Source organism: Fukomys damarensis, unplaced genomic scaffold, assembly GCF_012274545.1.
Source record: "Fukomys damarensis isolate Sample0158 unplaced genomic scaffold, DMR_v1.0_HiC HiC_scaffold_8, whole genome shotgun sequence".
Taxonomy (NCBI): Eukaryota; Metazoa; Chordata; class Mammalia; order Rodentia; family Bathyergidae; genus Fukomys; species Fukomys damarensis.
In genome coordinates, this window is record NW_022900920.1 from 6,215,876 (window position 1) to 6,240,986 (window position 25,111).

General features: G+C 46.8%; 2 protein-coding genes across 5 annotated transcripts in view; one reads left to right on the forward strand and one right to left on the reverse strand.

Annotated features, from left to right (window-relative positions):
* Nucleotide 1: 1 nt before the first annotated feature.
* On the forward strand, nt 2-2,920 carry Nkx6-2 (NK6 homeobox 2; the record flags this gene model as incomplete). The annotated part of the gene is made up of 4 exons (XM_010621451.2): nt 2-17; nt 96-268; nt 498-1,328; nt 2,633-2,920. Coding segments are annotated over 3 exons (444 nt in total), but the record flags the coding sequence as incomplete, so codon positions are not given.
* The window catches only part of Inpp5a (inositol polyphosphate-5-phosphatase A), a 221,898-nt gene continuing 199,388 nt past the window's right edge, over nt 2,602-25,111 (reverse strand). For 2 of the 4 annotated variants that reach the window (XM_010620338.1, XM_010620325.1), the window contains 5 exons: nt 16,749-16,822; nt 7,487-7,598; nt 4,994-5,062; nt 4,132-4,168; nt 2,602-3,993 (listed from right to left, as the gene is read on the reverse strand). In XM_010620338.1, coding sequence (XP_010618640.1) covers nt 3,944-3,993; nt 4,132-4,168; nt 4,994-5,062; nt 7,487-7,598; nt 16,749-16,822 — 342 coding nt within the window. In that variant the 3' untranslated portion in view covers nt 2,602-3,943. Of the gene's footprint in view, nt 3,994-4,080; nt 4,169-4,993; nt 5,063-7,486; nt 7,599-16,748; nt 16,823-25,111 lie in introns of all 4 variants that reach the window. The other 2 variants (XM_010620342.1, XM_010620332.1) reach the window with 1 other exon arrangement.

Genomic DNA, 25,111 nt, shown 5'->3' on the forward strand with positions numbered 1-25,111 from the left:
GCGCCTGGCCGGCTCGGGTAAGTGGTCTGCGAGGGGTTCCGCGCGGGCGGACCGGTGGTGCTGCGCCGGCCGCGCTCATTCACCCTCCTTCACAGCCCAAGGCAGCGGGGTCCTGGACAAGGATGGTAAGAAGAAGCACTCGCGCCCGACTTTCTCGGGCCAGCAGATCTTCGCGCTGGAGAAGACCTTTGAGCAGACCAAGTACCTGGCAGGCCCGGAGCGTGCACGGCTCGCCTACTCTCTGGGCATGACTGAGAGCCAGGTGAAGGTGAGCGCAAACGGGGAGGTCTCCGCGGGATCATGCTGGCCAGAGGCTGGCTCGGGAGTCCGCGTCCTGCGAAGGGATGGCAAGCAGCCGCCTGGCCTCTGCCTGGCCGGCGGGCAGCCGAGCGAGTCCGCTCTCGCAGACGGCAGGGTCAGGGCTGGGCCTCCGAGAGGCAGCGAGGCACAGGGCTGGGAGCTTCGGAGGCCCATCTGATGGTTCCCCTCCACTCCAGGTGTGGTTCCAGAACCGCCGGACCAAGTGGCGCAAGAGGCATGCCGCGGAGATGGCATCGGCCAAGAAGAAGCAAGACTCAGATGCAGAGAAGCTGAAGGTGGGCGGCTCCGACGCAGAGGACGATGACGAATACAACCGGCCCCTGGACCCCAACTCGGACGACGAGAAGATCACGAGGCTGCTCAAGAAGCACAAACCCTCGAACTTGGCGCTGGTCAGCCCGTGCGGCGGTGGCGCGGGGGACGCCATGTGAGGACTCGACCAGGCCACAGAACCAGGGTACCGGGCGCGGCCCGAGCCCCGACGCCAGCTGCCTGCGCCGCAGTGTGTATATATATTTTTTACAGAATAAGTTATAAAGCGGCAGTGCTCGGGTGCGACGTGCGGGGTCAGGCTGCATCCCTTCGCGTAGGCGTGGGGTGGGCGGATCACTTTGTATAATCAATAAATTATTTAACACGTCCGGGTCGGAGCCGCAGCTCCCCAGGCTGCACCGCGTGTTTTTTCCACATCGAGCGAGATGCCTGTGGGCAGCCCGTCCCCACCTGCAGCTGTCCGGTCTGTTCTCCCAGCCTGGTGCCTACAGTGCACGGCAGGAGCGCGCGATGGAGACCTGGGGCCCCGTGTGCGCATCCGGGTCTGAGGCTGCGGGCCCCGCGGCTCCTGGGAGGTCGGATTCTCCCAGACCGGCAGGACTCGAGCCCGAGTACAGGGAGGGCGGCCCAGTCCGCAACCCTCGGGTGGCACGCAGACTGGAAGGAGCCGCGGCAAGAGGCGCTAGGCAGAGCGGCAAAGATCCGGGCGCTCAGCAGGCGTGGCCCTGAGACAGGTACGGATTCCACGTTCCGCGGCCACAGCCGGCTCCTGGCCTCCAGAAGCAGGAGATGCACCACGTAAGGCGTCCTCAGTTGCGTTGGTTCGGACGGATGAGGTTTGGGGAGACTCATACATACTTGGCTCTTCCGAAAGGCGAGTAAGCCACAAGATTGCCCGCCCACACCCAGCATCCTGTGAGGCACTTTTCCTTGTTTGCAGCTGGGGACAGTAAGCGGTGCACAGTCCCTCTGAGCCGCTGCCGAGCTTGAAGCCGGCTCTGCCTGTGTTCTCTGCCTTGGGTGCAGACATTTTGAAATGATTATTTTTAGTCTTTTGGCCAGGATACGAAGTATTTAGAATATGCCTGCTAAACGCACATCAGGTGAAATTGGGGTTGAAATTCTACATGGTCCTTTGGCTACCATGTTAACTTGTTTTCATTGCCACAAAGAACTATTTTGTTCCAGCTAGAACTGCCAAGAGAAACCCAAAATAATTGTGGCCGCTGAGGGCCAGCTCACAAATCCCTGGAACGGCTTCCAAGCCTTTATTCCAGGTGCTGAGGGCTGGCTGGCCCTTCAGGAGGGAACATAGCAAGGGACAGCCAGCCACCAGAAGCTGTTCCTCATCATGCAGTGTGCCCACCAGCTCTAAAGGGCAGCCGTTCCACTTCCAAAAAACCAATCTGCTGTGGCGAGACTGGCTGATGCTCCACAGCTGTCTTAATGGGCACTAATGTTTTAACTTTGTTCTTATGTAAACAATTATATTACCTCAATTATAAGATTTCTCTTGGAACAAATTTTCAAGAACATTTCAGAGAAATGTAAAAGATTTACATTTTGTTCTTTACCAGAAGTTTTGCTGTACTAGTTTAAAGGAACACTTCTCTTCTTTTGAGCTACTGGCAGATTGTCTTTAAAAGGGAGTTATGCTTTTAAAAACATTTTAAAGGGCTTAGAGTGTCATTTCTGTGAGTGAACCATTCTGTCAATTTAAGAGCAGAGGCATTTCCAGTTGTAAAGTTTTGAGAAAGGCATTTATACAATGCCATTAAAAATGTGGGTGGAACAAGTCTTATTTTATTACAGTAAAGAGTCCAAACAGTTACTTTCTACTCAGAACTCAGTGATGAATGCCTTCTGACAGTAAGCGACTCAGTGAAATTCCAGATTAGGAATGAGCTCCAGAGCAAACAACAGGGCACAAAGGAGGCCACTCCCATTACTTAGCATTTCAAAGGTGATGGGAACTGGGAAGGAAGGAAAACAAAGCAAGCAAAGAACTGTTTTCACCATGATCAATTTTATTGCTTAGGAACCAAGCAGTCACTTCCAAAGGCCTTCGGAATGACCCACAGTTGAAGCCCACAGATAGAATCGCCGCGTGGTGGCCACGGTGTGGCTTGTTGACGAGCAGCGACCACAGCACTTAACAGAGATACCGACCAGCGTAGCGTCAAGAACACAGGTCGGCACGCGGACACCAAATGACTCGCGACAGTAGTGATTTCTATAGAAACAAACATCGATCTCATGCTTTTGCAGTCCAGGAACTGTAGTGTTCTGAAGTAAATCAATAAAACGCACGCTTGTGTTTCGTCAACAGGCTCTGCAGTCACCTTCCGACGCTGTGCTCAGTGCTGGGAGCAGAGTGTTGTTGGCAATAGGGTAGTTACACAGGCGTCGGTAGCGCGGCCCAGTGTTGCTTCTCTTCAATGTTTTATACAGTTCACGTTAAGCGATCTCTGTGGGAAGCGGACGAGGCTATTTCTAATTCTCCCACGAGATTATGGTTTTTAATGTAGAATATTGGCACCATAAAACGGTAACAAAAGACAGACAAAACATTTTACAAAATTCTTAAAAGGTAGGTATACCCAGGCTAGCTATAAACTTCACATTCAGTTCTTAATGTTACACAGAGAAAGGCAGAGGAGTGACAAACTGCTAGTGCACAAGTGCAGAGGGGCTGCTCTTGCCCCACAGCACTGCTAGGCCAGTGCTGTCTCGGAAACTTGTGTGCCGATGTACACATTCCTAAAGTCCTAGACTGCAGTTCTACCCGCTGGTATGACACTCGTGCATTCATACTGGAAAGTACATTTAGCATAAGTTTTGGTAAGATTTATAAATTATTTTTAAAAAGTATATATTTATATGTATTTATATATATATAAAAATGGAAAGCAGCTGCAGTGTGATTCAGACACCATGTAACATGGCAGTAGAGTCAGACCACGGAGGGGCCTTGGGGTGTACACACACGGTGGCCTCACTGCCTGGGTCGGCCCAGACACAACTTCTCCTGGCAGAGAGGGATGCTTGACACCTTGGAGTTTCTACGCTGGAGAAGCTCCTCCACGGACAATTATTTAACATGGAAAACTGTGAAATCTAAAATATGGAATCTCTTTGCTATCAGAGTTTTGGCAACAGGACTGTGACTTGTCTTTAAAAAACCCAATGTTTCTACTTAATGTCACATGAACAGATACGACAGTGAGGTATGTGAGGCTTTTCCGGAGTGGTCCGGAGGCTGAAGCGAAGTGTGGGGCCGGCCGTCTAGCAGGTGGTGCTTGGGCAGGTTTCTGATGCAGCTGTTAGGAGTACGAGTTTCAATATGCTGCTACAGGGAGGTCTCGCGGAGGGTCCTCTCATTGCGCTGGCACCTCTTCCCTGAAGTAGAATTAGTAATTTGTTAAAGGAACAAACACACCAGGAAAAGCTGCAGAAAGGAGAACTAAGGGAAGGAGTCATATTTACCACCACGTCACTGCACGACACAACACTTGTGCACATGTGCATGAGGTTTACCTGCCCCAGGCGCTATTCGGAAGGCCAGGAACACAGGCTGCAGTGGGGAGAAGAGAGGGGTGTCAGTGCACATGTTGCCACCTCCTACCAAGCCCCTGGCCCTCCAGTCTCCTGGGTGCTGGAACCATGTCCAGAGAAGGCGATGCTAAAACATGGGTGCAGACCAGAGACTGAGTCAGCCTGGACCTGGAGTACAGGAGTAGGGACGCAAAAGGCCTGAGACAGCCCCTGTCTGTTTGTAAGGAAGGAGTTCTTTCAGATAAAAATTAGTATAAATACTGATTGGAGGAACTGCTAAAAAATTCCCAAATGTTGTAGGGATGCAAGTGTGCCCATCCTTGGAAATGCACTCAGGAACTATAGCTTAGAGGGCTTGAACATAGAGGAAATAGATTCATCTAATTTGGCTGAAAATGGGGCATGAGCACTCAGTCACCTGGTGTGACTGCTCATGGGGACTGTTGGGCTGCGCTGGGTTTAGGGGCAGTCCCATGTTTAAGTAATTTGTTCAGCTTAGCAATGCCTGACCCTGAGTCCACCAGGTCTGGATACTTAAGTTTGCTGGACAAAAGCTTGGCGTAAGAAGGCCATGAAAATATCCCAAATGCATACTTCAGAAAAAGCCTTCAAAAATAATCATCTATAGACATAACTTTTTTTTAACAAATAGTAAAATGTATTTTATTCTATGGTGATTAGTTGGTTCTGCTTCCCTCCTGCCTTTTCAACTATCTTTCAGGATTTATTAAAACTAAATCAAATCAGACCATTTTGGCATATTCAGTAAAGCCAGACTAAGGAGATGAGAGGCTGCCCACCCACTGGCCACTCAGCCCCTGGACTGCAGTGCAGCACACATCACCTTGTGGTCTCCCATGCAGACGTTGCGCCCGATGTGGTCATAGGTGACAACCTTCTCCTCACTCTCTGACTGGAAGCAAACAGAGAGAGTGGTGTGAGGAGGCTGGGACACCCCAAGATCCTGCCAAGAAGTGACAGACAGGGGCTTCGGAGTATCCTGGGTAGAAGGGAGGAATGTGGGGGTAATCCCTATGAATGAACTTTCACCCGCCCTGCTCCCTCTGCTGAGGGGCTTTAGCTAGTCAGAGCTGCCCGTAGGAGGTAGTGACCAGCGATGATATAACATCTGCTGGTCTTACACCTCGACACCCTGGCCCAGCTCTTCTGCTAGGTGGGACCCTGATTCTAGAAGACAGAAGTCATATGGTGGAGGGGTTCAGGGGAGTCAGGACTTCCGCCTCATTGTAATGCTGTTGTGTGCTACGGGTTCACTAGGAGCGGCACAGGGCCCCCCTTGCTCACTGCAATGACTGCCTCTGAACTTTCTTTCAAGGTGTCCCTAGCACTGAAGCAGCTCATCTGTTTTCCCTATTTACATTTGCTTTGGACAGTCCGCTTTATTAACCTAAAACTTTGCACGGGAAGACAGACACTGAATTCCATATACTGCACAAAGCATTGTGTACATATTAATTATCTGCTGTGTGCAAACTTCCTTCACCCCTGCAGTGGCTCAAGGCTGGCACACGTTTGTATTTCAGGTGTGATGGTAAAGGCTTTGTTGCTGGTAATCAGTCAGCTCTGTCTGGGCTGAAGTTTTATATCTGTAGCTGAAGCATCAGAGACTATAAAGTTAAAACTGAATTATCTTTAATGCAGTAGAAAGCTTAAGGTCAGATTTACTTTCCAACATGGTCGCCTGCCAGAAAGTATAAAAACATAACCTTCGGTACCGCATGCATGAACACTTTCCAATCTTTCATGAGCATAAAGCCGCCTCTGCGGAAGTGGGGAAACATTCATCAAACACAGTGTGGTAATTTACAAAGGCAGCATAAAATTGTGGATTTTCAACTGCATAATCTTTGGACAGATAAACAAATTACAGCGGGGCGCAGGCAGAACGCAGGCACACCTCGCTGAGCATTCATCATGGAGGCTCCCAGGCAGCATGCCTCCGTCGGTGTTTTAGGGCTCGGGAAGCAGAACGAAACATGATGATGAGGAACTGGAGCATGGCATGATGGATGGCACAACGGAGGCTGCTTGTGGCACCGTCTGCTCATCTTGTACTGCCCACTGCCCACTGGGAAGCCCCAGGGGAGTGTCTATCCAACTCCAGCAGTGAGGACAGGGCCTCCTTCAAGCCACCAGGTCTGCTTTGTCCTCAGTTTAGATGAAGAGCAGAGTTTGGTCTCCCACTATGATTTTAAAGTATGGAATCCTGGGTCTGAGGACCCAGAGGCACTGTGAATTAATATTAAATTGGCTGAAATGCTGCCTTCCTTGGACCTTCCTCTGGCCACAGTGACTCTGGCCAGCCTTCTGCCCACCAATCGTAAAAGAGCGTGTTATCTTAGAGTCTCACAAAATGAAGTTGTTGTGACCTTAGGTATTTTTTCTGGTGGAGAATGTGAGTCTGAGTTTCTCGTCTTTCTGCCTAAGTCCCCTGAAAGGTTTTGTTCCAGCCAGCAGGTGAGAATGTCCACCATGAACCACTATGTAACCACTATGTGCTTGATTTCCATACTGTCATCTCCACAGAGCTGACAAGCCCAGATTAGAAGGGGCAGGGATATGTCCAAGGCTGGGCTCCTGAATTCATCCTGCATCTTTGGGCTCCTGACCAGTGTTCAAGTACAGCTGCATTCAAGAAGGCCTCAGCAAGGAAAGAACCACAGTGGCCTGTCCTCAGTGATGGCCCTGAATGAGAAGGTATAGGCAGGAAAGGTAAGCAGCCCACCAAAGCTGTCCTGAGTCAGTTTCCTGGGACTGAGGGGCAGAAGTGACACAGCCCCTGGCCCATTGGCGGCCACTTGCATCTTCTGGCTCCTCCTAACCACTAGCCCCTGTCATGGTCAGAGACCCACAGCTCTGAACATAGTATCAAATTGCTGCTTCCACATGAATCCCTGTGCTTTACTGTTACATTTTCACTGATGGGGTGACAAAATTAATTTAGATACTGTTTCCTTTGAAAACACTCCTTGTATATGAAGATGTAGGAACTGAAAAACCCTGGCTGTCCTGATCTCCTGAGAATGACACCCATCCAGTTTTAGCTTATTGAGCCCAGATGTGAACCTGGCTCTGACTTATAATGACAGACATTTCTACTACGTTTCACAGCCTCCGGATTCTTTCATGGACAAGAGTACAATGAATTCCAAGGATTCAATAAACTAAGATATTCAGACCACTGCCTGGTGATCACTTATATATGTTTCTACCCAGGACAATGGGACTCACTGGGACCTGAGCCATGGACCATTTCTAGGCTAGGCAGCTCACTCGTTCTTCCTTGCGGCTGGTCCTAATGGTGGTTCACACTTACCCTGAGCACCAGCTCCTTGGCAGAGAGAGACATGAGGATGCGGTCACACCACGCGGGGCACCGAGTATTCATGTACTGTTCACCTTGGCTGGAGTCCTCACTGTAGGGGTAGCTGGGGAGACAAAGAAGCACAGGGTTAGCAGTACATTGGCTCTAGCCATCCTGTGTTCCAAAGGCTGTGCTATCCAGAGAAAGAATGCATACATACAAGTTTCAAGAATACAAAGCCAAACTTATAACAAGTTTTCATTTATTTTATTCATTTTTTTGGTACCGGGGATTGAACTCAGGTCCTTGTGCTTGCTAGGCAGGTGGTGGAACCACTGAGCCAAATCCCAAGCCCAATATAACAAGTTTTCATATCAAACAACTCTGTGTGGGTCTACAGACAACTCGGGTCAATCCAGCCGCACACACCTCTTCTCCACCTTCTCCAACAGTCTAGGTGATTAATGTGGGAAGGGTCCAGGAGTTCGGCCGTGAACCTGGGGTAATCAAACTACAGTGGATTGTGACTGTTCTTTCTCTCTCGGACCCTGTCCATGCCCTCTGAGGGTCTGAGAATGGGCTCTACGCAGCACAAATGATACATGACTAGCAAGTGATGACCAGAGTGGGCAGCTGCCTCAACCCCACCAGTCTTGCTACATGTGTTGAGCGCATCCTGCATCAGCATGGAGGACTGTTGTTTGTGCCTCAGACAACTACCACCTATCCCCACCACTGTTCATCCTGGCTCTGAGCGGCCCCCACTGGCTTGGCTGTGTCTCCACATGTCACCAGCTCCCTCATCTACACGAAAAGGATCCACAGATGTACAGGCCCAGCTGCAAGTAGCCACCGGCTTCCTTCTCTTCCTGAAAGGAACACCTCAGCCCCGCCCCAGGGGGTAGCTCCATCTCAGTGGACCCACCTTAACCCACCATATCCACCCTCCATCACCTCCCATCCTGGGGATCAAACTTAGATCCCTGCACTTGCGAGGCAGGGACTGGAAGCACTGAGCTGAATCCCCAGCCCCACCATTCCTTTTAAGATGCAAACCCATCACACATAGGCATGTTTATGGTCCACTAAATGCAAACCCACTAAGAATGACCAAGTCTGGAGAGAATCCTTATCTGTTTAGGTGCATATCCCACTGCGGTACACATGCTCACTCATACTGCTTACAGCTTTCAGAAGATTCTAAAGGTTGTTCTTGTAAAAGTTTAATATGTTTTTTCAGCTTTATTCCAAAATGCCACATAGTGTTTGTTGAGAATGGCACTCTGTTAGATTTTCCTGCTGGCTTTCCTGGAAGAGAGTGCTATTGATTTTGCAGACTTACGCTGTCATGGGCACCTGTCACATGTTGATTCTGTGGGCCTTCTGGGAGGGACTCATATCACCTACAGGCCTGGCCTCTTCTTTTACTGCCCATGGAGAGGACCTAAGGCCTATATCCTTGAGCCTCAACCACCTAAACTGGTTTTTCCCATGATGTTTTAGGCATGGGGAGAAGGATTGAGGCCAGTACTATATCTAGGGACACAGTAGCCATACACCAAAGGCCAGCAGAGCCTCCGTGAGGTGGCTGACAGGGCTGCCCAACACATTGGGGAGAGGTCATAGAACACTTTTTCTGTCTTTGCTCTCTAGAGAGATCCAACTGGGCATATGACTCATGATTCTCATGAAGCACCACTTGAATTTGGCTAAAAACAAACTTACATAGTTTTTACTGATGACAACATTGTATTTTTAAAGAATAGAGAATATAGTAGGGAAAGTGGGAAGGGTAGGAGAAAGGTAATAAGGGAAAGAAAAAAAATAGGAGAAAATGAAAAAATGGAAATAAAATGTTTGTAAAGGGGGGAGGGGAGGAGGGGTGAAGGGAGGGCAGGGACAAGGGGAAAAAATGAGAACCAAGACCTGTCATGTAAAGGTACAAGATCCCAATGATGAATGTAACTGTACTGCATACCTAAAATGTACCAATAAACTCAGTGAGAAAAAAATAAATGAATAAAGAAAGAATAGAGAATACAAGTAACCTATGCGTTTTTTCTTTTTTAGGGAAAACAGCCAGTCAATGGCCTCTCCTATTTCTACACATTTAAAATTATGGTCATCTCATTCAAATGTTTCTTAGTTTATCCCAACTGTGGATTATGAACTGAAGCTCAAGCTCCATTAGAAATGCCCTGTACACATTCTAACACAGCCTCCTGAGGAATGGCACCGAGGCCCAGATCAGGGTCCCTTCACAGGCCAATAACCCCAAGAGCTGTACAATCAGGTCACACAGATTTCCCCAGCTTCCAAAGGATGATGGATGAACATGCTGGCTGCCATGGGAGAGTCAAAAGGCTGAGGATGTCCTGGCTGCATGGGCTGCAGGGCCCAGCTGTTGGGGGCAGCATGCTCACCCCTACAGGCTTGAGGTGTTCCTTTTAGGGTATACTCTTGACACCCAAAGAGCAAATGCAAAATATTCTGATGCCAGACAAGTCTGAGGAGGCCTATGTGAACCAAGGTTTCCTATTTCCTTCTCCCAGCTAAAGGCTACTTGCAGGACACCTGGACCTGGATGTGGGCAGTCCACAGATGATTAATGGGAGTAGTGCCTTATACTCATACTTATCTGGAAGCAAACCTGCATGAGCTGGGAGGTAGGACAAGTTGGCCCTATCTCAGCCCTGTAGAGCTCCAGGAATAATCGCCATAATTAATTGCGGCAGTGATAAAATTAACAATCACCCACCTGTATTCTCCGGGCATGCCACCTCCCTTCCTCTTTACCTCTTACACTCTTTTCCTCAGGATGTGGGCAGCGGCAGTTTGTTTGTCTGGCTGGGGTTTTGGATAGTGTTGCCATGGCCCCTGCAGCTACAACACTGACTGCAGCAGGACACAAAACCCTGCTAAGTTTGGGAGTCCTACAGGGCTGAGAACTGCAAGGAGAAAAGTTGGGTGGGTAGGGTTCCACAACTCTGCTAGGATTCTCAGCCCTTCCTGAGAGGTTTAGCCCCAGTTCTCCATGGAGCGGGGAGTTGATAGAACAGGCAAGGACCCTGCCTCTGCTTTCACCTGGTAAAATATTAACAGGTCCCAGTTGCTAAGCAGCTCTTGTGATGGGAGCCGCAGCTGCCTCAAAGGTATCAAGCATCAAGGACCACATAGTATGTTACAGAGGAAGATGACTCTCACATGCATCCACAGCCACAAGTGTATCTCTAAAAACCATTTCTACACCCATGGAGGCCTGAAGTCACACTAAAACATGAGGTTTCAAAGATACCAGCTGCTATCAAAATACCTGGTGGTGGCATTAAAGAAAAATAACTAAACAATGCAGATTGTGGCCTTACTGAAAACTATTCAGTGGAAGAATTTAGCAACCAAAGTGCCATAAGAAGGAATCTCAGTTGCTGGGGAGCTGGAGGTCAGGAGCCTGCACTGGCTTTCTTGCCACAGCCACAAGGGCGGATGCTCACACTTAATCTCACTCTTGGGATGACCAGGGCTTTTAATCATAAACCATTCCCTGACTGTGCTCACCCTCAGTTCTGTCTCTCACATCTGCAAAGGTCATGTCAGGGCTCAGTGGACAGATGTCCTAACTCCCTACCCAAACACTCAGCTCTGGCGAGAAAGCTCATCCTGTTCATACTTGTTCTACACAGATAATTATTATTATTACATTATAGACACAAATCAAAAAACAGTGGACCTCTACATTATGGCTCACAGAGTCTAAAAAGGGTCTCCTGGTGCTTAATTTTCAGTAAAGGTACCCATTGAAGAGGACAGTCCAGGGCACTTTCCTCCCTACGTTGTATACATTTTTGTCTTTTTCAAAAGCTAAATTGATTTTATTTTATAATTTGTTAAATAAAAGTATCCCATTTCACTGCTGTGAATTAATCTTTTTGGGAAGTGACTAACTATTCCTAATTAACTTTTTTTTTTTGGTACTGGAGATCGAATGCACAGCCTTGTGCTTCCAGCAGAACCACTGAGCTAAATACCCAGCCTCTAACTCTTAAGAAGTTCTTTGAAACATTCTGAATGGTAGATAGAAGACACTTAAATGTCCCACTTTTTTAGTGAACTTCATGTTAAAGTGTGACATGTATAAGACAAAGTGTAAACGTGGAAAGGATGCTCCCTGGCAGAGATGGCCCCCCTGCATTTGGGTCTGGCCCACAGCAAACTTCACAGAAAGGGCATCTTGTAGCACCCAGTGCTCTGCACAGGCTCTGTTTGCCACACTGTGAGTTTAGATTTATCCTCCGAGCGGGGCAGGAATGTTCTCTGTTATTCATGCTGTGTGGCAGGATCCCACTTCAGTTTTGAATATTCATTCTACTATCTGTGGGTTTTAGTTGTTTCCAGTTTGGAACTAGTTCTTGGAGAGTGGTGTGTGAGCCTCTGGGATCCTTCCAGGGGTCCAAAATGTACTTACAGTAACAATAAGATGACTAGCTATTTCCAGTGTTGATGCTGCACTGATGGGGCAAAGGCCACTGTGGCCTGAGTGGCTACCAGGCAGCAATTAGGCCATACAGGAGCATCATCCTCCCCAGTGTCACACACGGCTACACAGAAGCCAGTCACTTACAGGTACCCTGATGAAGCAGTTTAAATTCTTACTTCTATGGAACCCCACATGTGGAAAATATGGCTTTCAGGATTCAGCAGGATAAGCTGGGTGTATATAGAAGACACTCCAGATTCCCCATGCTGGCATCTAGCGGACGGTGCTGCTGGGTCTGTGCTGTTAGCTTTGCAACTGCTTGTTTTCATGAAACACCATTCCTGCAGGCAGACTGATGTACGAGTGCACTTAGGCAGGGTAGCTGGCAGGGATCTTCTCGTGAAGGGTTGAGATAAGCTTGCCTTTCCAGGGAAGCCATTGATGTTATTTGTTGCCAACAACAAATTCAAGCTTTCAATTAATATCCAGAATTTTGGAAAACATATTTGTTCCTCTGCTGAGGCTGGAGTGTCCTGATGGAGGTGCCATTAGCTGTGTGAGACAACCTAACATCCAACACCTGTCCAGCTTGGCTCCCAGGATTTACAAAGGACTTACACCTGCTGCCACCCAGCAGGAGCATGAGTTCAAAGACCTACTCCAAAACCAGGAACCAGCAGTCCATGGGGGATAGTTTCAGACTCCACACTGCAACAAGCTTCTAAGAAATCACTGTTTCTAAAAGTTAAAAGAAAGTTAAAACATCTACAGTCTTCAGGAGGTGGTTTAGACGTCTCACCCATGTCCAGCAAGTATCTGTCTGAAAGAGGTCAGCTCTGCTCTACATGCTGCAGCCAAACTTCACAAACATTTAAAAAGATAAAACATTGTTCTCACAAATTTATTTGAAAAATAGTTATTTTTTTCATAGAATATCACATTAACATTTAATGAGTTTATTATTAGATGAATTTAATAGATACTTGGAATTCATACAAACTAATAGACACAAACCACAGAAACAAAAGCTCCATGGGGTCCCCCAAAGTTTTAAGAGTATAAAGGAGTCCTAGACTAAACTGGCTAAGCATGACTCTCTAGGATATGTTCCCAAAACAATGTTCAGTCTGTGCCAGTCATTTTGATGGTGGAACAGGATTTTTCTTCTTAATAAATAGCAAGACTCACTATGCTATTTAAGAATGTCTATTAATATTTTGCTATTTATTTAGAGCCCAATGCCATAAACATGATAGACATTGTCACCTTCAGTACATAAGGAGTTCACCCACACAGAGATGAAAAAGAGATCCTGTCAGCCAAAACAGAACACGTGTGACTCACACAGGGAAGATTTAGGTAGTGTTCAAATTTGGGGAACTGTTCATCCTCTAGTACTATGAAGCCAGTAAGATGGCAGGAAGGATTGAGCAAGCCTCTGCTGCCAGTACCATGAGACTCTGGCCTCAGTGAGGTGAGGCTTTGCAGGGGCTGTCCCAGGAGGAGGAGGATCCATCTGGCTCAGCCACCCTAAGGAGGAAGCACCCATATGCAGATGCTGAGACCACAGGGTAAGCAGTATGCCAAAGTCCCATATCAAAGTATAAAGATGTGTTTGTATAGTTAAATTCAATTCCCAGGACCAAGGAGTAAGGGAGGGGGGATAGAAAGAAGCAAAGAAAACAAGATGACACAAGTTCTCAAGGCTGTGGACAGAATTGCATAGTGCTGGGTCAGGAGTCCAGGCAGGCTTGGCTTGGGGCCTCAAAGGCCAAATTCAAGGTGTCAGCTCTGCTCTACCTAGGAGTTGGGGTTGTGCTCCCAGGCCTATCTGGCAGATGGGTCCTATTTCTTCACTGGCCTTCAGAATGGAGTGCCCTCAGCTCAAATCTTCTTGTACTTCCAAGCCAGTAATGGTAACTGAGTCCACATTACAACTTTGAACTGCCCTCCTGCCCATCTCTCTCTGCCTTCAGCCAGAGAAGTTCTCTAGTTTTGATGGTGCATGTTATTCAACTGGGCCCACCTGGGTGATCCAGACTACTAAACTGCTTCTAAAAAGCTCCTTTGGCAAGTCATATAACTGTTTCTGAGACAAGGAGATGTACATTTGGGGGATATTCTGTGATGGCTAATCTTGGCTATCAACTTGACTGTACTTTTGAATATGCCTATGAGGGTCGGTCCAGAGATGACTGGCTTGTGGGTTAGTGAACAGTGTAGAAGACCAGCCCTGAGTATGGGCAGTGCTACCCAACAGGTTGAGGGGGCCAGAGGAAACAAAAATTGGAGGAGGAGGAAGCTTGCATGCGCAAGGTTCAACTCTTCAACACTGCAGCATTTTTTTTTTTTTCTGCAGGCATCATTTGTGGACATTAGACTTCAGCTTCAGCATTTGAACATGGATTCACACCCACTGAGTAGGGAGAAACTGCATCATTGGTTCCTCTTGTTCTGTTCTGAAGTTTCCAGCTGCTTGTGCTATGCATCTACTGATTTCCCTTGGCCTCCAGGTTATAGGCAGCCATTTGGGATAATGCAGCTTCTGATCCTGTAGGCAAATCTAATAAATCCTCCCTCATAATTATATACATGTACACACGAACACATGTACACATGCATTCCATTGGTTCTGTTCCTCTAGAGAACCTGAATTAATACACCCTCCAACCATACTAACCAATCATACTCCATGGGCACTGGCTGGGGACAGAGCCACCTTATTTTTCTTTTGGTGCCAAAATCCCACCTCTAAAAACCCACAACTGTTTTACTCTCCCCTGTCCAGGGAGAAACACATCCCCAAGAAACCTGGGCAGAGCTGAAGGACCATTTCCCAATAGCAGGTCTTGGTGTTCAGGGACCCTCCTTCCCAGAAAGCTTGTGCTTTCAATCACTAGGCACATACTAGGCAATGGTATGTGTCAGCTGATGCCACTCTTCTCAACCTTCCAGAACATTCTGTCTTTCCAAATTTTATTTATTTATTTATTGGTACCAAGGATCAAACTCGGGACCTTGTGCTTGTGAGGCAGGTGGTGGAACCACTGAGCTAAATCCCCGGCCCCCTTCCAGGACATTCTGTTATGGTAAATTTGGCCCTAGCCCTGTAAGAGCGGACTCCAGTCCCTGCCTTGGTGTGGGTAGAAGGCCCTTCTGCTATGGGGGTTAGGGCTCTCCCTTGCCTACCCAGGTGCTGACCACAAAGCCCTTCAATTCCCAGCCAGGCTAAGTAACTTTCAAGCACTGGGAGAGGATCTCAACTGGGCCAATGAATGCCACAGGGTGGTATCCTGGCCAGCCCTGCAGAGACCAAGGAAAGACATCTTCAAGATTTCTTCTAGCATTCTGCTGTTCAGAAAGAGGGATGTTCGGGATGTCTGACTTGCAGAGTGGGGAATCACAGCAAGTGCTGAAATCATTTTTTGATTTAGGATGTATACAAAAGGACATCTCACTGAGCATCTATGATCAGAGTACTGCCAGGTACCCCTGGACTCAGAGATGCAAGTCAGTTCTCTGGGGGGAGGGGAGGGTCATCTCCCAGACCCTCACTGCTACGAGCTGCACTGATGTGCCTGGGCACTGACCACCCCAAGGGCGAGTGGGGCCTGTACTCCCTGCTACTCCAGCCCCCTAAATTCCACTCAATGGTTTGGGCACCAGGCTCCTTGCCAGAGGGGCAAGACCTCTTCCAACCCAGGTCAGAGGAGTACAGGCTGGCCCCACAGCTCAAGAGCCTCAGGAGTCCTGGGCCCTGTACAGGGCAGGGCTTCCTTCCAGGTTGCACATGTTTGATTACTGGCACCTGGCACAGTGATGAAAGTGACCCTGACAAGGAGGATGAAAGGCTGCTTGGCTGTCAGGCACATTCTAGGTGCATGACTGCTCATTTCAAGATAAGGATACGAAGTGTTTACCACTGGGCTTGGTGCAAAACAACTGGGTGTGAGAGAGGAATCACACAGGCATGCCCTTGTCACTGTCACGACTCACATGTCTGTTAGAAAGTCTGTCTATCACTCCAGGTGTGCTTTCGACCCTGAACATGAACATTTTAAACTTGGGATTTAAGCAAGTGCAGAGAAGTGCTATGGAGGCCTGTACCTATGACAGGGTATCTCTGCCCTTGGACAACCACTTTTGTGGCTGCTGCTTGTGCTGCTCCAGATGGACAACGTGTCCCAGAGGCCTCAGTGGGCAATGGTGCACCCTCCCCAGGAAAACCCAGCACAGCCAAGGCAGCCATAGTGCAGAGCACTGCAGGCTCAGGTCTGGACACGTTTCCTCACCACTTTCTGTCAAATCATTCCTTTCTTAAGTCATAGCTCTCTGAGGTCCTGGGGTAGTCTGAAGGGAAACTGATGTATTTCAAGATTCCACAAATGTCAGAATAAAAGAGAGAAAGCTTACCTGCCTGAGAAAGTCAGACAGACCCAGAAGTCCCTACACCATGGAGGGTGTTGGGGGTGTGCTAACAACATTCCCAAAAAGATCCACAAATACAACCACCCAGTGAACCACACATGTTCTGACCTAACATATTTGGCATTATTTTGCATACTGGAAAAAAGATCTTAAAAAAAAGAGAAGGTAACAGCATTATTTATTACCCTCAGCTAATTTTGTTCTTTGGGCCTGGAAAAGGTAGGAGGGGTGCACCTAGTACACATGCACACTGACACAAGTGCACACATGCATACAATGTGGACACACACACAGGTTAGTACACGAGCACTTACAAACGGGTCTGAGGAGGAAAGGTTACCTGGATCATCCAGCAAGGGCAGTGTGCCTTACCTGGGGGGAAATGAGATGTCCAGTTCATACAGTCTATCCTTAAAGACAGACAACTCTTTGTCAAACTCCAAGAGCTAAAGAAAAGATAAGAAAATAAAGTCATCTTGGTTTTCCTCACTGAGGACACAGTGCTCTGTGTGCAGCTGGGATGTCTGTGACTTTCTAGGAAGCCACAGGGCTCAAGCATTCAGTGTAACATCTGCCCTATCTAGGAGCTGCTAGGTCAAGTCACCAAAAAGGTCTGGAGTACCTGCCCCTGTGGCTCTGGTAGCCAGCCATCTCTGCTGTGAGCAGTGCAGCCTCAGCTCTTGGGCTGCCTGGCTCTGCTCACTCAAGACACACACAGGCACCGTAACACATATTCACACCCTGGGCCAGGGTCTGGGCAGCCTCACCAGTGTGGAAAATGCTTTCTTACAGAGGGAACATTGCTCCTGCTGTACCAATGATTAAAGTGACTCACTTAGCAAGTGATGTCAACTTTGTGTGAGTAGATCGTTTCCACACTGGCAAGAACTGACAACTCAGGAGGAAATGTTCATTTCTACATGAGGAGGAGGCAGCGAACAGCCTGTCCCCCTTGGGATGCTTCAGAGACAAACTCCAGAGGGAATTATGCCTCCCTGGAAGGAATGAATCTCCACTGGCTGCATCTCTGGGTGATCACCATGCACATCCTCTGGGACACTGTTCATTAATCATGTCCCACCCACAGCTGTGTAGGGGCATGCCATTGCACTGGGGGTCCCCTCAAAACCATACCATGTCCTTGCTCCTTCTTGCCACCTCATCTATCATTCCTGAACATGCAATTAGCAGCATCATGTACACAGTAATTACCTATGTGCCAGGCTGCTACCTGCCCACCTGCACTGGGTTTTTTGTCTGCTCTCCACCAAAGTGTCACCTTTACCAGTCAGCATTTGGTGGGCCCTACTGCTGCTCATCAGCTGGTATGGTCTGGGGTTGAATTGAGGCTAGGATGCAGGAAATAGTTGCAATCCCCATCAGAAGTGGTAGTGCTTATGGTGAAGGGACAGGAAGGGTAAGTAAGCCAAAGCCCCTTTAATGCAAGGGACCAAACAGTTGCCTTATTCCAATCTTACACCATCAAAACCACATTCTGCAGCATCCTAGATGTTCACAGACATGAGCCAAACTGCCTTGTGTGTGACTCAGATATCAATGCTAGGGGCCTGGACACTAGAAGGTACCATATATGAATCAATCTCCTGCTAGTGGGGAACATCCACAGAAAACCTCACCCAGCTCAATGCTGTTCCTTGCAGCTACCAGGCTGGAGGATGGTGGGTTTCCAGAGCTGAGCAGCACAGCAGGGAGCACCAGGGATGGCAGGCAGGCTGTGTGCTGGAAGGCTATTGGCTTTAGTGTGGCACTGACAAGGTCTTGGCCAAGACTAATAAGAAGAGTATCCATTCTAGCTTTGTAGCTGCCTGCAGTTTTTCCTAAAAGGCCTAGATGGAAATACTAAGGGGATGCTGGGATTTATAAAGGTCCATGGTCAACAAGTGCCTCTGAACAAACTGTTGTGGCAGTCTTAACGAATGTCAATGACAAATGTCAGTTTCAAGACAGTGCAGGAAGAGTCTGAGCATCATGCTCATCTGTCAACAAATCTTGTCACTTCTCTCACATTTACTACAGACTTTTAAGAGAGATATGAAACCTCGGGGTTGTAGCAAACACCTTGTGAGACCTCCTAACTGGGCTCCAAACGGTGACTGCACTGTAGATGCTTAATGAATTCCAAGTATGCATTTATGTTATCACTATACTGCACATGTTCACAAATCCGCCTTCCCTTACATGTTTTCCCTTAAATGCAAACATTTCATCCTTTTGATCTTGCCTTGCTCTATAACATAGCTACTCTTGGTTCTCCTTAAGGACCTATGGAGGACCACGTCTCTCAGGTCCAGAGAAATGTCTGATACCCTGGCTGAAAAAGGAAGAGGTGGCTGCTTACAGAATTCTATGCTATCTGTTCTCTTTTTGATCAAACCATTTCAGGATTGTCTGGCTACTGAGGTTGCTGGGGACACCAGTTGCCTGTGGCATTCTTACAAGGTAATCTAACCTTTTCCCTAGATTCTTCCCACAACTATATACACAGAAACTCTGTAGATTTTCTAGTCTACTAATTCTTTTTTTTCATGGTGTATACTTCTGTTTCTGATTCATGTTTTTTAATAATTTAAAATATAGTTATTATATAACTCTTATTATTGAGTCATTTGATATACTTGGGGCTCTACCCCACTCGTAGATATATTTCAGATTCTTGCTGCCAGTGGAATGTTTCCTCAAATGTTCCACTGAGCTAGACTTTCCTAGTTGCCCACTTCTGCATTTGTGGAAATTTCTAGGTGTAAAGTAAATGTGAGCATGCCCTTCAAGAAACTCTATAGTGATAGGAAACAGCAGGCTTTCAAAATGCAACTTCAGAGTTTCACAAAAAGAAGCTCAATTTTCTTATTTTTCCCTTGGTTTTAAAGGGAAGTCCTGGAACCGCAGTCATTATCCAGGACTCATCTACAAAAATGGGTGGGTATAGGCAGAAGCCCTGGTTTCAATGACTGGACCTGGGCAGCCCCAGTCCTGTTCTATTGCAACTCCCAAGCACCTCACTAGGAGACACTGGGCATAGAACCATCAGGAGCGCAAGCCTGGACACTCAGAAGGGAAAGAGCTGGCATGCTTCACCTAAGGCTTCAGGGAAGTAGCTGTAAGAGAAGGGCTCAGGATTCACAAGGAAGATACAGGCTAGCCATGTGCTGCCCCGTGGACCAATGAACCCAGAGATTGTGCACAAAGGACCACTTTCAAGAATGCTTGAGAAAATCAACCTCCCATTCACGCGAGGTGGGTATCCACCTCCATGCAGCACACAGTGTTGCTGTGAGGGGTTTGCCTAAAATTTCCAACTAAAGAAGCAGATTACTAGTATAAACACATGAACACATACACGCAAGTTATAGAGAAGTTGGGAAACTCTGAAAAGGAATTGGCCTGAGCTACTGGGGAATGGGGGGAGGGTTAGCAAATGGAAGCTCTTTATTATTCCCTCCCAGCTTGACTTCATGGGGCTCATTGGTGGCCATTCTGTCCAGGGTGGCAGTACTGAGGTACTGAGGTACTCAGCAAACTGAGGCCACTGGTTCATTGCCCCTCCCCCATTTTCAAAAGTAAAGGGATTTAAAGCTAAGTGGATGCATAATGAGGCCATACCTTTAAGTGAAATTAATAAGTTACACATGTGTAAATACCGAATAGTTTTTCTGGTGTGAAAAAGTAAAAGTGTAAATAAGGATTAAAATGTATAACTGATTGTAATAGGAAGAAAACCTAAAAGAGTAGAGGAAGTGGGAGGGGTAGTGGAAAGGTAAAAAGGGAAAAGAAAAAGTCTGTGAAAAGGAAAAACAAGGAAACAATGTCTTTATAAACAGGGAAGGGTGGAGGGGCTAAAGGGAGGGCTGGAGAAGGGGAAAAATAAAAGCCAAGATAAGTCATGTAAAGGTAGAAGATCCCAATGATGAATGTAACTGTGTTGTATACCTAATATGTACCAATAAATTTAATAAAGATTAAAAAAAACAAAAGTATGAAGTAAAAAATAAAGGAATCAGGGGCTGGGGCTTTAGCTCAGTGGTTCACTTCCTGCCTTGCCTATATGTGTTCATCTGACACTGACAATATAAGATCGTCAGTCTCAAGTCCCCAGCCTCCACGCGAAAAGAAAAATTTCCAGGTGGTATGGCCTCTCCTTCAATCACCCATTGTTGACTAACTTGCCTTTTTTTTTTTTTTTTTTTTTTTTACCAGAGATTGTGCACAAAGGACCACTTTCAAGAATGCTTGAGAAAATCAACCTCCCATTCACGCGAGGTGGGTATCCACCTCCATGCAGCACACAGTGTTGCTGTGAGGGGTTTGCCTAAAATTTCCAACTAAAGAAGCAGATTACTAGTATAAACACATGAACACATACACGCAAGTTATAGAGAAGTTGGGAAACTCTGAAAAGGAATTGGCCTGAGCTACTGGGGAATGGGGGGAGGGTTAGCAAATGGAAGCTCTTTATTATTCCCTCCCAGCTTGACTTCATGGGGCTCATTGGTGGCCATTCTGTCCAGGGTGGCAGTACTGAGGTACTGAGGTACTCAGCAAACTGAGGCCACTGGTTCATTGCCCCTCCCCCATTTTCAAAAGTAAAGGGATTTAAAGCTAAGTGGATGCATAATGAGGCCATACCTTTAAGTGAAATTAATAAGTTACACATGTGTAAATACCGAATAGTTTTTCTGGTGTGAAAAAGTAAAAGTGTAAATAAGGATTAAAATGTATAACTGATTGTAATAGGAAGAAAACCTAAAAGAGTAGAGGAAGTGGGAGGGGTAGTGGAAAGGTAAAAAGGGAAAAGAAAAAGTCTGTGAAAAGGAAAAACAAGGAAACAATGTCTTTATAAACAGGGAAGGGTGGAGGGGCTAAAGGGAGGGCTGGAGAAGGGGAAAAATAAAAGCCAAGATAAGTCATGTAAAGGTAGAAGATCCCAATGATGAATGTAACTGTGTTGTATACCTAATATGTACCAATAAATTTAATAAAGATTAAAAAAAACAAAAGTATGAAGTAAAAAATAAAGGAATCAGGGGCTGGGGCTTTAGCTCAGTGGTTCACTTCCTGCCTTGCCTATATGTGTTCATCTGACACTGACAATATAAGATCGTCAGTCTCAAGTCCCCAGCCTCCACGCGAAAAGAAAAATTTCCAGGTGGTATGGCCTCTCCTTCAATCACCCATTGTTGACTAACTTGCCTTTTTTTTTTTTTTTTTTTTTTGGTACTGGGGATCAAACTCAGAACCTTGCACTTTAATAGGTAGGTATGATGCCACTGAGCTACCTCAACCACTTGCCTGATTTTTAACACAAAGATATCCTGAAGTTTGAATAGGCACATATTCTGATTTCATACGTACATATTAGGTGTCTGCAGCATGCCAAGTATTTGCTGACTATCAACAAACCAAACTCAATCACTGCCCTCCTGGGGCTTCACATCTAATGGTGACGCAGAGATTAATATGAAAGCCACACAGACCAATGTAAAACTGTTCCATGACTGTGTGGAGGGTAGACACAGGCGGGTACACCAGGTCCCACTCAGCCAGCTGGCTCAGACAGGCCAGTGGCACCCTCACCACGTGTGATCAGTGTGGAGACTGCTCAAGGTTCCAACCCAGCGACATCAACATGAAATGATGTGAATTAAAGCCACTACTGCCACCAGCACAAAATATCAGAGATGTTTCTGATTAGAAATCACAATGCATTTCTGTTGAATTGATAATTTGTATCTCTTTGAGATTTTTCACAAACATGATAACCAATTTCACATGTATCTTAAACATTCTTCCTGATTACAAAGTGAAAAACAGCGAAGGCCATGTGTGGACAATGATAAAGCAGCTGCTGGTCATACGTATCTGTCAGGAGCTGTCCCAGCTGCACAAATTCCACTGTTGCTGCAGAGACACTGAGCTGATAAAAGAAAAGAGCCCAGAAAATCAATGCATTTGGAGCTTGGGCGGTTGCTAAACACACAGAAAACATCTCTATCCAACAGGCCAAGCACCTCGAAAATTCCCAAGCCCTGCCCTGGGACAGCCAAGGAAAATTTAATCTCTCCAAATCCTCACCAGGGCACTCCATCCTGCAGCCCTGACAGCCACACTTATAATTAATTATACAATTTCGATGAGAATATCGACTAAACAAAGCTATAAATCATAGAAAAAGTCAATAGGCATGGACACATTCAATCATGTCCCAGCCAATGATTACTACTCTTAAAATACAATAATTATTTTCAGGAGCCAGCTTGAATTAAATTTCTGTCAGACGGGTACAAGACCCGTGGTTGATGAAGGATGCGATGGATTTTGGGGGCTGAGTCCAGCGTAGGCACATCCATCCTGTGGATGGTAGTTTGTTTTTAACGCTCATAGCGAAGTGTGTTTAACCAGACCATGAAGATGAGATTATCTCTGATGCTCATTAGGCCGTTTATCTTGTCCCTCCAGGGCCAACGGGGATGACTCCCACATTCTAGCTATGACTGACAGCAACTGATTCCTCTATAAGCCACATAACCTGAGTAGGAGCCTGCGTCCACACACATCAGCATCAGCCCCTGAGACACTTGTAAGGGCACTATGTCTCAGGACCCAAACAGCAAGATGGGCAAAGCCACAGTCAAAGATCCTACTCACTTCGGGCTCTTTGGAGAAAGTATACAAACCTGATTAAGAGGGCACAGACAACCTGTACTCTGGGCACCCCTAAGCCCGGTGTCTTTCTGGATAAGGTTCTGGACAGGACACATCAGGTGTGTCTACAGGTTTTTCTTGAAATCATCACATGGGAATCTCTTATCTAACTCAATTCAACTACAGTTTTTTTATATTGGAATCACATACAAAAGTTTTGAAAATTTAAACCAGTATTCTTTAAAAAGATATAAAACTGTGGTGAATGCAGAAGATTAACACTTATGGTAAAACTACACTAATTAGAGCAAATGTTAGGAAAACCACACATGACCCACACACGAGAAATTCTGTCCTGATGTTTCCAGAACCTGCATGCTTTCCACCTCCACCTCCAAGGCACTGCTCAAGCTCAGGTTGTTTTCTCTTCAGCTGCTGGAATTCTTTCTTACCAGTCTCAGGCTCTTGCTCCTTCAGCCAACCTAGTGTATTCCTCTATTCACTTTCTGCATTGCACAGGGGACTGGGTAACCTTACTCCTATTGCTATGAGGAACTGGCTCTGCTGGGGATACCACAGCACCTGTCCCAGGTTCCAAGCTCAGATGACCACACAGCTGTGAGGGACAGCCCCCATGTCTCCTGAGCATCTGACTTCCACACAGGTTCTCCCATTTACTCTACTGAAGTGAGCTAGGATGTTGCCCTGTCTATGTAGATGACAAGCAAGGTAAGACAGCCACTGTCCTAGCAGAAACACCTCTCTAGCAAGAAACACCATGGGATGCTAAGTCTCCTCATGACTAAGCATGTAAAGGTCACTGGTGGGCATCTTAGGACAGTCAACCTCACTAGGCCTTGGGACAGCTATGGTGAACCGTTTAGAGCTTTCAATGATACAAACAACCTGCTATGGGATGCATGCTATAGAGGTCACCACTGCCACCACTGTCCTAAAAGGCCTGGGGAGGAAAGGAATAAGGGGAAGGGAAACTGTGAGAGAAGTGTATGCATCTTGGGGTGGCATGGGGGGGTGTTCCCTGTGGAAAAGCAAAAATAGATTCAGTGATGCCAGTGATCAGGCTTCTAAGGCAAGTGAAATGAGAATATGACTGAGGCCTAACACCATGCATCAGGAGAGAGGTTCTGTGCCTAGGAGGGGAAGATGATTCAGGCACCATGAAGAGTCTAGGCCAGGCACCAACCAGTGGAAGAGATGTAGGAGTCTTAGAAGTGGCCAGGTTCTGGGATGAACCAGTGGCAAATGGTAGATATTTCTCAAGAAAAGAGACAGGATATCGGGAGGGTATGGATCTGGACTCCATGGGAATAAATTGAGGCACTCAAACTCATCTAAACCAAGCCAGTAAAGTGCATTTTGTACATGTCCCACAGTGCCTGACCCACAAAGCCTGGGTCTGTGCTGGTTTCTGTACACTCTCATTCCATCATGTCCCTCACAGCACACCCCCCCCAACCCATGGTAGCCCTTGTTGGGGTTACAAGTGGCTATGACCAGCTTCAAGAGCCAATCCTGCACTTTTCAAGAAAGTAAAGGGTGCTGACTTAGGCACTGACTATTAAACACCACTATCATACTATAGCTTGGAACCTTCCACAGTAGGAGTTTATGCCACAGAAACTGGCAGATGTCTTGAGGGAAGCCTCAGCCAGCACTGATGCACATTTACCAGAACATTAAAAGTTTCCAACAAATATCTGTAAAGTAAATTAATTTAAAATGGTACACAAGTATACTATAGTAAAAAAGTAACAGCTTAAGAGAGTACAGTAGACAACCTCTCAGTATAGGACTGCATGCAGCCCTCCCAGGGAAGGCCAGGGCCTCAGGGCTGAGGGCAGAGTCCTACAGCTGGGGCTGCTGTTGGCAGTAGCCACATTCTTAACTGATTTGAGCTGCATGCTCTCTTTAACATGCAGTTCAATTTATACACATGTGCCCATGCATACATGCACCTTCACACCCACCCACCCCACATACACATGAACTCATACAATATATACAACACAAACTTTTGTTCTGGTATTCATGCATGGGAACATATAAAATATAAT